The following is a 14044-nucleotide window of genomic DNA, read 5'->3' as shown; positions in this document are numbered from 1 at the left end:
TTCAAGAAGGCAGTCCACAAACCAATCGGCAATGTCATGGTAGCTATGACCATTATCTATACAGTCAATGAGAGTGCCAAATGCACTGAATGTGTGGTGAACTGCTCAAATGGCAAGAACCTTTCTAGTGAAATGCAATTACTGTGCCTGGAAACTTTTAAGTTCAGTGTTTGCCATATGATTTAATAAAGCGTTTTGCTAGCTAGGTGACATTTTACTAACTCCTAACTTTAGCCTAGCAATTAGCCTACATTTATAACTTATTTTTATAGGCATAATATTACAGTCTACATCAAGTTTGGTGTATGATTTAATCAATCGTAATGTGAAAAGTCTCACGTCTCATCATAATCATCTATTCATCTCCACTGTTGATGAGCTCTTGCACAAATATCATAGGCAAGCTTTTCTTTCATTCATTTTAATTTAACCATTTATTAATCCATATGGAAATACGACACTAAGTCTTCGAACAATGGCGCTCTCTTTGGTGTCGAGCATCAGATTGGATTTACGAACCATTGAATCAAAGACTGCCAAATCAATCAATTGCTGCGGTTCCACAAACAATATCTAGCTGTGATTGTGCAGCTGAATAATTGTTTTGTGACTTATCTTTATGAAAAGCAGTGAGCCGTTATTACAGTAATTAAATCCTGTGTGGTTTCACTGATATTTTACTACATATAACCAGTTACATTCTGCTTTGTTTTTTCACACACAGCCACATGCATGTGCCGGATGCATGTGTCTATGACTGGGCCACTATAAAGAACATATTACTTTTCCATTAAAACTCATTGAGCCTTCATTTGGGTTTGCTTACACTGCTGGTATTACTTTGCATGTCAGTGATATCAGTTGTTGATAGAGAATTAATTAGCTGCACTTCTATCTCACTGTGAGTAAAGAGACTGTTTCCACCCACTGCAGCAGCATGGGTCAATTAAAAAGGTGGTGAGGCATAATGTGTTATTGAGTAAAAGCAGAACAACATGCACTACATCTGATATACTATCTGATTCTACATTCTTTTTGCTACTATGGCAAATTACCACAAGCAGGGAAAATATTTTGCAGGACCATTTAGCCATGAGGTGCACTTTCAGCTGTAAAATGTTTTTGATAATACACAGTGTGACACCAGTCACCTTTTTTATCCAATTGTTAATATGTCACATTCATTACACAGCAGCAATGTATTCAAAGGCATTCTGTCATGTTTAGTGGACAGGACAGTCGGATAATTATGTAAATGTATCATACATCCAAGCATTTTGAAGATGCACATCATCATCGTTGTCATCATCACAATCATGATCATCAACATCATCATATTCTGCAATACAAAGGATCAGCAAAAAAGTGAAATCTGCTTCCCAAGTTAGAACTGGCGCCATCTGTTTTTTTTAATATGTGGTTTAACAATCCATACAGTAAAACACATTAAGTGGTTTAATGTGCATGTTTGCACAATGCCGTTAAGAGGTTTATGAGCTGTCAAACGCTTTATCATTTAACTACTAGCCTGCCTCTACCAAACCAAACTTAGAACTCTGACAGCCAGTAGGACCAACACAAAATGAGCAATAATTCATATAAAGTGCTCCTTTGAGGAACATGACAGTCATGTCCTCCTTCTGGCACGTGTCGCTGTGGGCGGGCAGTGATGTACTGACAAGTCGAAGCAAGAGGAGGCAAAGCAGGGGAAGAGGGTTCAGGCTCAAGTAGCGAGAAAGAGGGTATATGTGACTGAGTGCATCCATGAATCTTGTCTCCTTTTGTAAGACGGACACCCTCAGGCACATCACACGCACACACACACGCGCGAGCACACACACACAAACACACACACACTGCCCAAACCTGCTGTGACAGCAGTCAGTAACACCCTAGGTGGTCACATGCCCAGCTGGTCTGACTCAGATACACACATAAACACACAGAGCCACAACTGCTCAGTGTGTCCCTCTCTGTCTCTTTATTGATCTACTTAAATGTGTATATTATCCTTCATAAAAGTGAAAAGACTTGTGATCTAAATTGTTATTGCACTATCACAAAGGTGTGCCGTTTAGTTTAAGTATTGCAATCATTTGAAAATTATGACCCTTTACTGCTGCTTTGGTTTAGGGTATCACTCGACTAAGCTGTCTGTCATTTTGTCAATCCAATAATAAACATGTGCACAAGTGGTGTCCAATCTTTCCTCCTAAAGCTAATAGAATGTGTCTTGAGTCCAACCCCTATGACAGTTTCTGTAGATTGTCTAAATATCACATAGTTTAATAACGTGCTATCTACAGTCCTTTTAATTGCCCCTCGAGAACGAATAAAGAGATTTGAATTGGACTGAACTGAACTGAATAAATTTACCTCTTATTAATTGCAATATATGCTGAATACACATTATTCTGTATTTATCTAATGATTACAATAAGGTGTGACAAATGCTCTTCTCCATACTTCAAAAGCATTTTATATTCTGTTTAAATTTAAATAAGCTTTATGCAACATTAAGATACTTAATATAGCATCCACTTGCTCATAGTAATGATAAGTCATAAGTAATGACAAGTTATCCTACCTTTGTGTATGTTGTAGTCCGAGCTTCTCTGTGATTTGTTGTGGTAAGCTCATCCGGCTGTGTGCACATGTTGGTTCTAAGTGTATCCCACTGACTAGCTAAACACTGCCATTTTGCACTGCGCTCATATAGAGGTAAGTGCTAATACTGGGATGAAAATGTTGCGCAAGTGATGAGTGCTGTTTATGGAGAGCACTTTTAGCTGCTAGCAGGCACCTCCATGTCCATGTTGGGAACCATGTCAAGAAAACTCATACACTCTGAATTTTGTTTTAATTTTTGGAAGTGATCATGTTGCTTTCACAATTGTGAAAAAATAGCGGAAATGTTGCAGCTTAGCTTTCAGAGTAGAACTAAAACATGTTCCAGCTTTGGCTTTGTTTGTGATAAAAGCTTAAGAACAAACAGTTGATCATTTATAAAACATTTGACTATTTTAATTGCTCAAACCAGCTTGCTGGATTACTGAAATACTCTCTGCTCTCTCTCTGCTTAATTTTACAGAATGTCTGTGGGTTGGATTTTGTGCAAAATCTGCTGGGTTTGTGTTACAACTCAAAACATACAGAGGTCACTATCATTCCAATACAAACAGACACACAGTTTCAGGGAGTGTTGCATTGCCAGATGATGAAACAAGGCTGATGGAAGAATCATTAACACAATGCTTTTCCTCTTTAGGGCAAAGGAAGGAGATGAAGTAATGAGTACCAACATCCGCTTTATGACAGAAGGCAATGAAAGTTAAGAATATTTAACTTTAACAAGCAAGGATATGTTAAATGTTAAAAATGATACATGTGGAATCATGAAAAGAAAGTTGAGCTGCATAATTCTGACATCTTCTTGCTGCGTTTTATCTGCACATTATTCACAACAGAAATATATGTGCACACACACCCATGAAGCTGCACATCTCAGTGAAATCTGATGCATGAGCACATTTTTATGCATATAGTCCATATACACTGTATCTAACAGCAGATCACATTTAAAACCATCTCATATATAAAACTGTATTGCATGTACAGTATATATATGCTTCCTTTATGCAGGTGCCACTGCAGTTTGCAGTGGCACCTGGTTACCATAGCAACTTAAGATGGCTTAGCACTGAGACAGGGGCAGGTATGTGCTGTGTAGATGAGGATAAATCACCAATAAGCTCCTTTGGTGCTTCTCTTCCTTTTCACTTACACATAACCTAAAGAGCGCTCACAATTCTTGACCTCAATCAGATCCCTTTTTTTTTTTTTTTACCACTTCCTTTTCACCTCTTCTGTCATCATTAAAGTAGCAAATATCATACCCTCTGACATATATAGTTTAACATTTAGCGCACAGGTTCAGCTTGAACCGAGCAAGATATGCATGTAAAAACCACATGCATCAGCCTAAATGTAATAGTATGGAATGGGGATAAAAGCAACATACAGAAAGTGCAACATTCTTGTTTTGATTTCCAAAATGTTTTTAGGAATGGTAATCTTCTCCACCCACACCAAATATAAAACTGTGTCCTACACACACAGACAAGCATCCTGTCCAGAGAAAGTCTGGTTTTGATATGAATCAATTCATCTTCAACATGAAGATGAATTGATCACAAAAGTGAGAAGAATTTGTTAAACATGAGCATAGTGTGTGCAGTGTTCTAATGTCACAATGCATAATATCTAGCTTATGAAGCTCAAGCTGAGCTGAAGATAGAGGGGATGGGGGACTGAAGTCAAAACCCATGTTAAAATGGGCCACATCTGTCTTCACGCCAGTAGAGCAAATCTGAGATTTATTGCTTAATCACTGTGAGTGTCTACTGGTTACAAAATATGTAACTAACATTCCTTTGTATAGTGATAAGTATGTAGCATTAACTGATACCACGCACCACAGCATTTATAGCCTGAATTAATTTGCAGACATCTATCTATCTATCTGTCTGTCTGTCTGTCTGTCTGTCTGTCTGTCTGAGCACCTGAGGAGCCCGACTATGTAGTTATTTATTGATGTGTTTAAGTTTAGAATTCTAAATGTGAAATACATTTTGTAGCATATTTACTGCTTAAATAAGGCACAGTGTGGCTGCTACAAAATGACAGATTTACACTCTTGAGTAATTAGTGATAGTGGAAGAAACTGATTGATGATTTTTGCTCAAGCTAGATTATAGAATGTAAATTACTCCTTTCATATTGTAATATAAGATTCAGTACTTACATAGGTAAAGGCTGCTGTTTCAGGGATGAGGTTCCTAACTTTTTGACTAAGTATTACCTACTGCTGCTCATCAAGGTAATGGTTCAAAAAGCAGCCAACTGGTTATGGGTTAAATTCTGCGACACTCAAGCCCCTTTCCCACTGCATGAAAAACCAGCTAATGTCTTTTTCTTTAATGTAATGTGAATGGTAACAATCAGCATTCAGACCCAGGTCAAAGGACTCTGCAGTAGTTGCAAAACCACAAAATACTGTCCGTCACCGCCCAAGTAGCGCTCAAACATTGATCGAAATTGGTCAGCACCAAGCTTGAAAGAGAGACTGACTAAGTAAGAGATATATTAAAAGAAGTAACCACTGTAAAGTTTTCGCTGGACTCCATGTTGCTTTATACTTTTTGTATAAAGCACCTGTTTTCTGGCCTGTCGAACATCGAACATCATAAACCAAAAAAATCCACACACACACAGGCCCATGTGTGCGTGCTTGCACACACGCTCACAAACACACACACACACACACACGCGCGCGCACACACACACACACACACACACACGCACGCACACGCGCGCGCACACACACACACACACACACACACAATGGCAATGGGAAAGGAGTGTATAGCCTTTTTTTTTGTTTTCCTGTGTTTATTCATTAATTTGAGTGGAAACTAGGTATCAGACACAACACTCAATTGTAAATCACCTTAAACCTCAAACCTTACTTGTAAACTCTGTAAACTCTACACATTGATGATTTTCCTCTTATCTAGTATTGCTTGTGAAAACACTTGTACCACAAATACAGGAACACACATGCACACATACACACACAGGCACACATACACACCAACACACAACCCCGAGCACCTCATCTGTTTTTGATTAAACCATTGATCAATTGTTTATCTTGATTAAAAGAAGTTCCAGTTTCTCTATAATGATCAATAGAGGGAAATCAGGGAAGTGTAATCTAGATAGGCAGCAGAGCTGACCACAGCCAGACACAGCTGATAAACAACACCCTGACACCAGCCAATAAACAGCACTCAGATACACAGAGGCACAGCACAGTAACACTGCACACTTATTCCTGAGTAGTTACACAGGAAGGAGAGCGCAACAAATTAGAATTGAATGCTTATTAGTGAACAGCTAACAAGTACATACACATTTAGTAGAGACTACTCAAGATGTTGAGTTATTCTTTGCCAACACTTGATCCATTAATACCATTTATTTTCAGTTCATTTACTCCCTTACACACAGATACCCTCAAGCAAGTGATAAATGTCTGATCAGCGGCACTACTCACCTTCCATTGCATACTTCATATCCAGGGCGAAGAGGCTCCACGTGATCTCAGCACTGATCTTGCCCACATTCAGCTCCTGTGGAAACCTGTCGGAATTGAAACAGATTCCAATCAGACTCATTTCCCTATAATGTCACGCTCGACTGGGTGGCCCAATGGTTTGGCCCAGCCTGAAATCTCAAACAAACGACTTAACAGATGTGCAAAAAGACATGGTTGGTGAATCTCATAATCTAATAATCTCCCCGTCATCTCTAGACCTGGTTGAATTGGGGCGGAATGGAGATGAATGTGCAGGGCTTAAAGATGAGAAAAAGTGCAGGAAGAAGTGACACGGCAAAAGGAAGGAGAGAGAAGGAGAGATTGGGGTGGCAACCTATTTGGCAAGTAATCTGCTATTTTGAATGCCTATGGATTTTCAGTCAAAGCTTGACTGTGAGGTGTCAATGGTTTAATTATCCGTGTCTTCAGACCATGATGGGAGGACATTTATCGATGACGGGGCCTTGGCCTGAGAAAGGTCAATTTATTTTGGAAATGTTTTGCTTTTGTTGGAGACCACTCCATTTCCCAAAACAAACTAATTTGTCCAACAATTTCTATTGAAACAGTAATCATCCGCTCAGCCCGGACACTCTGCCAATGCCCAAGCGAGCCTGCACACAGACACACGCACTTTCCTCTTCCCACCCCAACCTTCGGCACATCCTTTTGTGCAGCAAAGGAACAAACACTGAGACAAGAGGGCGGATTTGTGCTCCCAGTGGCAACTAGAGGGAAAATAACAACAAGAATCCCAGAAACAATTGCTCCCTCTTTCATCTCAATCACTGTCAGAATCTTTGGGTGATTCTTCAGTCTCATCATGCACACACTTGGTGCACTGTAGGCGAGGCAGACAATAAAAAAAAATTGTCATGGCAGAAATGAATGTAACATCTGCAGCTCCTGCGCACGCCTCTAGATGTTTACAATCTACTTCTCTGTGTTGAAATAAATGATGTTATGTGGTTTACAATCCGCATGATGAGTATTCCTGGAAATAATCTCTAAAGCTTCTTATCCTTTACACTTTTAAAAACAACTGCAGCATCCAATTTTATATTTCCAATCATAAAATAAATTCTGTAGATCAGTTTATTGGCACAAAAAAATTTCTAGGCTACGTTCCCAAGTAAACAGTCTTTGTACAGAACAACAGAGCAACATTTTAACATTTGTCCCTCGGGCAGCAGCTACCATTATTTAAAGGCAACAAGTCCAGCATTGGGTTTATTGTGAAAAGCATCAGAGCTGCTGTCAGTCTTGAACTTGACCAGGGGAATGTGGAGGAAATGGGCATAAATATTGCAAATCTATCATTAGACAGTATATGAGCGAAAGCTCAGGGCATAAACAGAGTCTTAATAAGCATCGTAAATCAGCAAGAGGAAGGAAAAAAGAAAAAGGGGCAGGCGAGAGAGTGTGAGAGGATATGTATAAGTAAGACAGAAAGAGAAAAATATGCTTCATCTTATTTCTTCTGAGGCAGCTTCACTCCATTTTCTCCAATTCGAGTAATTTGTTTGATTTTATTAACCAAATCATCGGAAGGACGCAAACACAAACGTCCCCTCAACACCATCACCATAACCAGCCCTCTGTCCCTTTTTCCTGTGAACAAATCTCTCAACTGTTATATAATTCAGCAACACTGCGTTCCCCTTTTATCCATCCATGCTATGGTTCACCATACAAACAAAACAATTTTTTTTTCTGCTGGATTCTCTGGCTGCCTCACAGCCTTCTTGCGCAACACTGTGCTCATCATGCCTCCAAAATACATTTTTTAAATTTTCAGGGGCAAGGATTTACTTTTTGTTCTTGCTCACACTCTAAAAGAAACAAAATCATCTGAAAATTAATTAAAATGAGGTGATACCTTGAGAGTAATTTCTCTCCCTCGTGTATTTAATCATGTGCTATGAAAAATTAAGCCAGATTGGCCTTAATTAGGCCAAATAAATACAGAAATATGGCAAAAAATATAAATATTGAACAAATAAATAAATATTTAATCAGCATGAGCCTTTCTAAAGAAACATTTTTCCCACATCTAACATAGCATTAAACCTTCTTTCAAGTCATCCACATATATGTTCAGTTGGTTATGATTGGTCGGGCAAAAACCACAGCATGAAGCTTCAGAGCTAGCACTGAAACCACAAGCTCTCTGCATGTTAAGTGTGTTTTGAATATGGTTATTTATTCCTTTGAAGTTAAATGGAGGATATATGTATACAAATGGTTTAACACAGTGTTCAAGAGTGCATGCATAACAAGAAAGCTTGACTGTTTACTATAAAAGCTGGTGTAGCAACTAATTAAGTACATGTCAAATATGTATTTGGTCTTTTGTTTGGTATAAAAAACAGATAGTATGATGAAGAAGTACATACTGGTTAATAACTGGGGTGTAAGCCGTCCGGTCCTCATCGATTACAGACACCATGAGAGTAATGAGTTTTGGCCAGAACTCCAAGTTCTTTATCGATGGACCCTGCTCCTCACGGGAAATGTCCTGCTTCCGGCTCTATGGAGAATAAAATTAGGATGGTGAGAGTACAAAGACAGTTTGAGAGAGGTGAAGGTGAAGCAGAATATATGATAATAAGATGATTTGAATTTTGGAATCTATCAAAAATAATACATTTCCTGGGATCACAAAGGCCAAACAAAGACAGTTGTTGTACATAACTCTCTTTTTGACACATTTATATATTCTGCATTGCATGTCATTATATATTAATGTCATTACATATTTAATGCAACTGATACCATACTTGCATTTTATATTAACAGAACTGATAAGAAGTGAGGATCAGGAAGTCAATGTTATAGTGGATGTTCACAGTTTCAGGGCAACATGACAATAATATGAACAACCTTAAAGGGGCTCTGTGTGAAAATGAGAACGTATGAGATGTCTGGACACAGTTCTTAACATGAAGGTGGTTGAGCCTGCAGGTAGCAGCAAACAGTGCTAGCTCAACAGACAGTGCTAAACAATGGCAACAGTGTTGACAGAGCTAACATTGTTAACCAGAGGGACCATGGGGGCAGGTGCTAGACTTTTGCAATAACGCCGACCTGATGTCAGCGGTAACAGCCACAATGAGCATAGTGAAAAGTGGCTACATAAGCTAGGAATGTATTAACATGCACGTGCAACTGGGCCGGCTTACCACAACAAACTACAGAGATGCTCAGAATACAACCCACACAGAGACAGAGTTACTTCATTACTCCACTATATCTTTACATAGCTAATTGTGATGTGCTGTTATATTAATGCTCTGAATGTCACATAATGAACCTTTAATACTTGGTTACCAGACTTAAATGAGCCTAGATCATCCAAGTCAGTTTTGATTCTATTGATGGTCAGAATTGTCTCCACAATAATGTATATACATTATATTATTACCAAATATAGTACTTATCATTGTAAGTGGCGCAGTCGGCCATTTCCAAGGTAGATTTAAATTACCCTTTCATTCACAAGAAATACATAGGAGAGAAATGATGGATGTATGTAATCCAGTTTCAGTGTTTATCCAGCTAATGTATTGATAGTGCAAACTGAATACTTTCAATTACAGCTCATGTATAATAAAAGGTGGCTTTTATTAGAAACGCAGTGCATTTGTCTTATCCGCAAAACAAGATTATTTTCTGCATTATTTTTGACAGTGGATTAGTTTTAAACATTGCAGGGGGTAACTGGACAATAAAGCACAGGCACAGTGAGCTGCAGGCTGTACGTCTCCATATCCTTAGCAAAGTAACCACATATTTCTGTGCTCTGCTGTTGTGTGGAAAACTACTGAAGCCATGTACAGCATAAAATCAGATCGCGGTTGCTCATTACATGATGGAAAGGCAGATTATTGACTGACCTCTTTATTCCAACAACCTGAGTTTGTTTGACTGCACTGGAAACAGATACACCTAACATTATTGGTTGTGCCAAATCAACCAGTTTTGAAATCTTTTGGATTACAACTTTAAAGTTTTGAAAGCGTCATCACCCTCTAGTAATGTGTTTATGTAGATGTGGGTGCATGTCAAAGTGTGTTACAGAAATGCCTGTGACTGTCCCGGGGTGAATGGTGTTAAAAATGAAACCTCTCACTGACTCTACCATCTGCTCATCTCATACTGAGTGCAACAACACTGATCTCCAGTCAGCAAGTAACTGTCACAGTCTTTCACAAACAAGGCCACACACACAGAAAACACAAAGTTGAGTGAACATATTGGAACAAACCCAGCCATACTGACAGATCTGCATCATGCGCAGACATAATAACAGGCAAACACAGTCGCGCTTATGCAGACTGACAATGACAAATATAATCTATGACTCTGGACTCAGGGGACAAACCCTCCTAAGAGGATACACATTTTCTCATTTCTGTATGTAAATCAAACTAAAGCAAAATGTATGTTTGATGAAAAGAAAATTGTGTTAAAAATGAAATATGTTCCAATCAGTTACTGAATAATTTACATTGAATTATTTAACAAGCTTAGGCCTATTGACTTTGGCACAGCACAGAGAGGAGATGTACTGTCGTGAGCGATCAGGAAATGGAAATACAACAATAGTCAATTTATCATTGATGCAATCCCTAGAACCTAATCAGCTCCTACCATTATTAACTTGTGTCTGGTGACGTTAATTCTTGTTTTAAATTTCTGTTGATGCAAGGCAGATGTTACAGCTGAGGGATCTGCAGAATTTAATCTCACAGAAACAAGAAACACATATACCGCTTACAGCTGATTTTGTGACAGTCGATCATGTCAGTGCAGGCTTCACTACTTCATCATTTGGGTTTGGTGCTGCAAAAGTTAAGTCTATCATCGTGTGTGTCATAGTCATGAAAAAAGATTACGATTCATTCCAAGGGTGGCTCCATCCCAGGCATCATATTGATCAAAGGCTCATGAATTTCTAATTTGCATTTTCACTTATGTTTCCTATGTAGCAAGACATGAAAAATGCACTGGTTTCGTATGTGGAGGCAACAGGGAGCTTTAAATGTAACATAATCTTTACAGAAAAACTGTGCAGGGACTTGCAATTTAAGCTGGATGCATGTTAACCTGGGTTTACATGGACCCAGTAGAGTAGAGTAAATCATCTATCTATCTATCTATGAACTACTAGAACTGGTGAAGAACAGCTGAGATGTAAAACAACACCGGTTAGTAAGATCGTAAATAAATAATGGCAAGCAGCACGAGACAGATTTGCTTGCTCCATTAACTCAAAATATTGAGAGGTTAACAACTGATTACATGAGAAAGAGAAAGAGCAATTTTATGAGTTTTGATCAAAGGTAAACGAAACAGGCCTGCAATCCATTTTAGCCCCAAACTCATAGTTAATGAAATTAGAATAGTAATGCTTACTTCCCAGAGGAAGGTCTGGCCTGGACCATCGACTACATGCAACAAGATACACTTCTGTTAAAGGGGACCTGATATGGTCATTTTCAGGTTCATGGTTTCGGTTCCTATAAACCATATTTACGAGCTTTAAAGATAAACAAAACACATTTTCTCATACTGTATGTGCTGAAACACCTATATTCACCCCGTCTAAGACACTCAGTTTAAGCGCCTGTCTCTTTAAGTACACCTCTAGAGAAAGCCCAGTCTGCTTTGATTGGTTTATGTTTCTGGGTCCTCCATATCTTGCTGTCTCTACACCAACATAGCAGCCTGAGGGAATAAATGAAACAGAGTGTAGGGGCACTTTCTTTCTTGAAAATTCACCAAAAAATGCTGCAAATCAACATCTTTGCAACTGGACATGTTCCAGCAGGACAATTATACAAAATCGGGAAGAAATCAACAACAACTGCAACCATGATTACACATTTACATGACGTCAACATGTAGCTATATGTAGCAGTGCACCTACACTGCTAAATGTAATGACTGTAACAGACTATAGAGGTACTTTCTAATGTGAAAAAAAAACAATAAATACCTTCTAAACCAAAAAAAAAATAAAAATCTATCACAAACTGACATCTTGTATTGAAAGTAGAAAAAAAAAAGCTGGAAACAGAGTATTCGGAACAGCCTTAAGTCTTTAGGTTTTTGCTATGAGGGATTTCTTTTGCATCTGTTTACCTTATAATTTGAAACTTCGGCCATAATTAGTATAAACATTCAACACTGCAACATTATATATATCACAGGAGATAAAGAAAAGCGTAACAGGTCCCCTTTAATCAGATGCATAATATAATGAAACAAATATCTCTGCAGGAGGTGACTCAGCTAGGCAAAACCTGTTGGTGGGTGTATCTTTGAGTGTGCGCGTGCATGCAAAGCTGTTTGCATGTATGAAGGACACTGAAGGTTGTGTCATCCCCACTAAATTGGATGCAGTATGCGTCCAGCTAAAACGTAGTGTAGACTCCCTTTGCTCATCTGTATTCACCTCGAGTAGGTACAAACACATTGTTAAAGGTGATTAAGTAGCTTGCTGTCTTTTTACAGTCAACAACACACCCATGGGCTTCACTCTCAGTTGCACTAGCAGGTGAATACTGTACTGAACCAAGAGCACAGTGTTGTCTTACTACTTCCAGTGCATGGCGGTGGTGGGTGCACTGGCAGATATATTCACAGCAGTGTATCACTCCTCTAGAGGGTAGCTGGTGGTTTATGTTTATTGTTTAGCACTTTCAGTCCCTGTGTGGGAGAAAATCAGCATTAGCATACAACTGGCTGCTCATCAATTTGTACAATGTGACACAAATTACAGAGTCTCTGATTGAAGGATTTTCTAAGAGAAATGATCAAATTCCCAGGAGAAATAACTTAGGGTTGAACTAAAGCTGCTGCAATGCATTTTAATGTTGTGTTGTTAATGCATTATATATGAAAATACTATATGTGTGGAAAAATACACTCGAAGGCGCACATTCTGAAAACAAACGTGTTTTTACAACACAGCTAAATTGACTGTTTGGGCATTGTTGGCAAATATGTGATAATGTCGGTGAGAGAGATACTTATCAAATCAATTTGTATTGCTTGTTCAGTAACAAGTGCAGTCATCTTCAGGCTCCTTTGTGGATGCTCTCACAAACAGGCTCAGTGGATCCCTGCTTTTGCATGCCTGTCAGCGACCACCATCCTCCCTCTTCAATATCAGATTGCTTCTATTCATCTGTCTGCTTATGCATTAATATTTGCATAATACATAGGCACGTGTGCATCTGCACGTACATTTTTCATAGATGCATGTGCCTTTCCAAGGACTATTTGGTCGGTGCAACCATCATAGCCGATTGACAATCATTCACAGTGGATGAGCCTGAAAGAAAATGATGGTTCCTTTTGCCCCTTTCCAGGATTCCTTTGCTCTCTTTCCCCTTCGCCTTGCTGTTCAAAACCCTCCTTTTTCTGCCAGGATTTAAGAAACTGTTAAGCTAGATCCCCCCTACCTCTCCTCCCCCCAGTCATTTTACGCCCAGGCAGTAGCAGAGAGCTTTGTTGTTATGTTATGCAAGATGCCTCGTTGTGGGATATTTCACTGCCTGCCTGGCCACCGTGTGAGCTCTCGTGTCGATGCACTCCGTCACCGTTAGCGACTGGAGAATTGGGGTCTGAAATGTGTTCCATCCGCCGAGTCAAAGGCTACCTAGTGTAAGTGAACATAATAATTTATAGTCACAGTGAGATTTGCTTTAGGGGTGAAGCTGATGTCTTTTTCTTCTGCCATGGAGGAAACATTGATGGAGAGGCTGTCAATTGTGAAACTGTGGTGGACGGAGATGTAATTAGTGAAAGTGTCTATCTCTCCGGTTTGGTAATTGCTTACAACCCCTCCGGCTGTTTAAACAAAGGAAGCTTATT

The 14044-nt window shown here is 39.0% G+C and overlaps 1 protein-coding gene across 3 annotated transcripts in view; it reads right to left on the bottom strand.

Annotated features, from left to right (window-relative positions):
- The window catches only part of unc13c (unc-13 homolog C (C. elegans)), a 132149-nt gene that overhangs the window by 45612 nt on the left and 72493 nt on the right, over positions 1–14044 (bottom strand). For all 3 annotated transcript variants that reach the window (XM_088079896.1, XM_088079909.1, XM_088079905.1), the window contains exons 17-18: positions 8557–8690; positions 6119–6204 (exon numbers count right to left, since the gene is read on the bottom strand). In XM_088079896.1, the coding sequence (XP_087936022.1) occupies positions 6119–6204; positions 8557–8690 (220 nt within the window). The remainder of the gene's footprint in view (positions 1–6118; positions 6205–8556; positions 8691–14044) is intronic.

Source organism: Plectropomus leopardus, chromosome 1 (assembly GCF_026936395.1).
Source record: "Plectropomus leopardus strain MGB_pleo_1.0 chromosome 1, ASM2693639v1, whole genome shotgun sequence".
NCBI lineage: Eukaryota > Metazoa > Chordata > Actinopteri > Perciformes > Serranidae > Plectropomus > Plectropomus leopardus.
The sequence above is the reverse complement of the archived record's forward strand: the minus strand, read 5'-3'. Positions and strand labels throughout refer to the sequence as shown.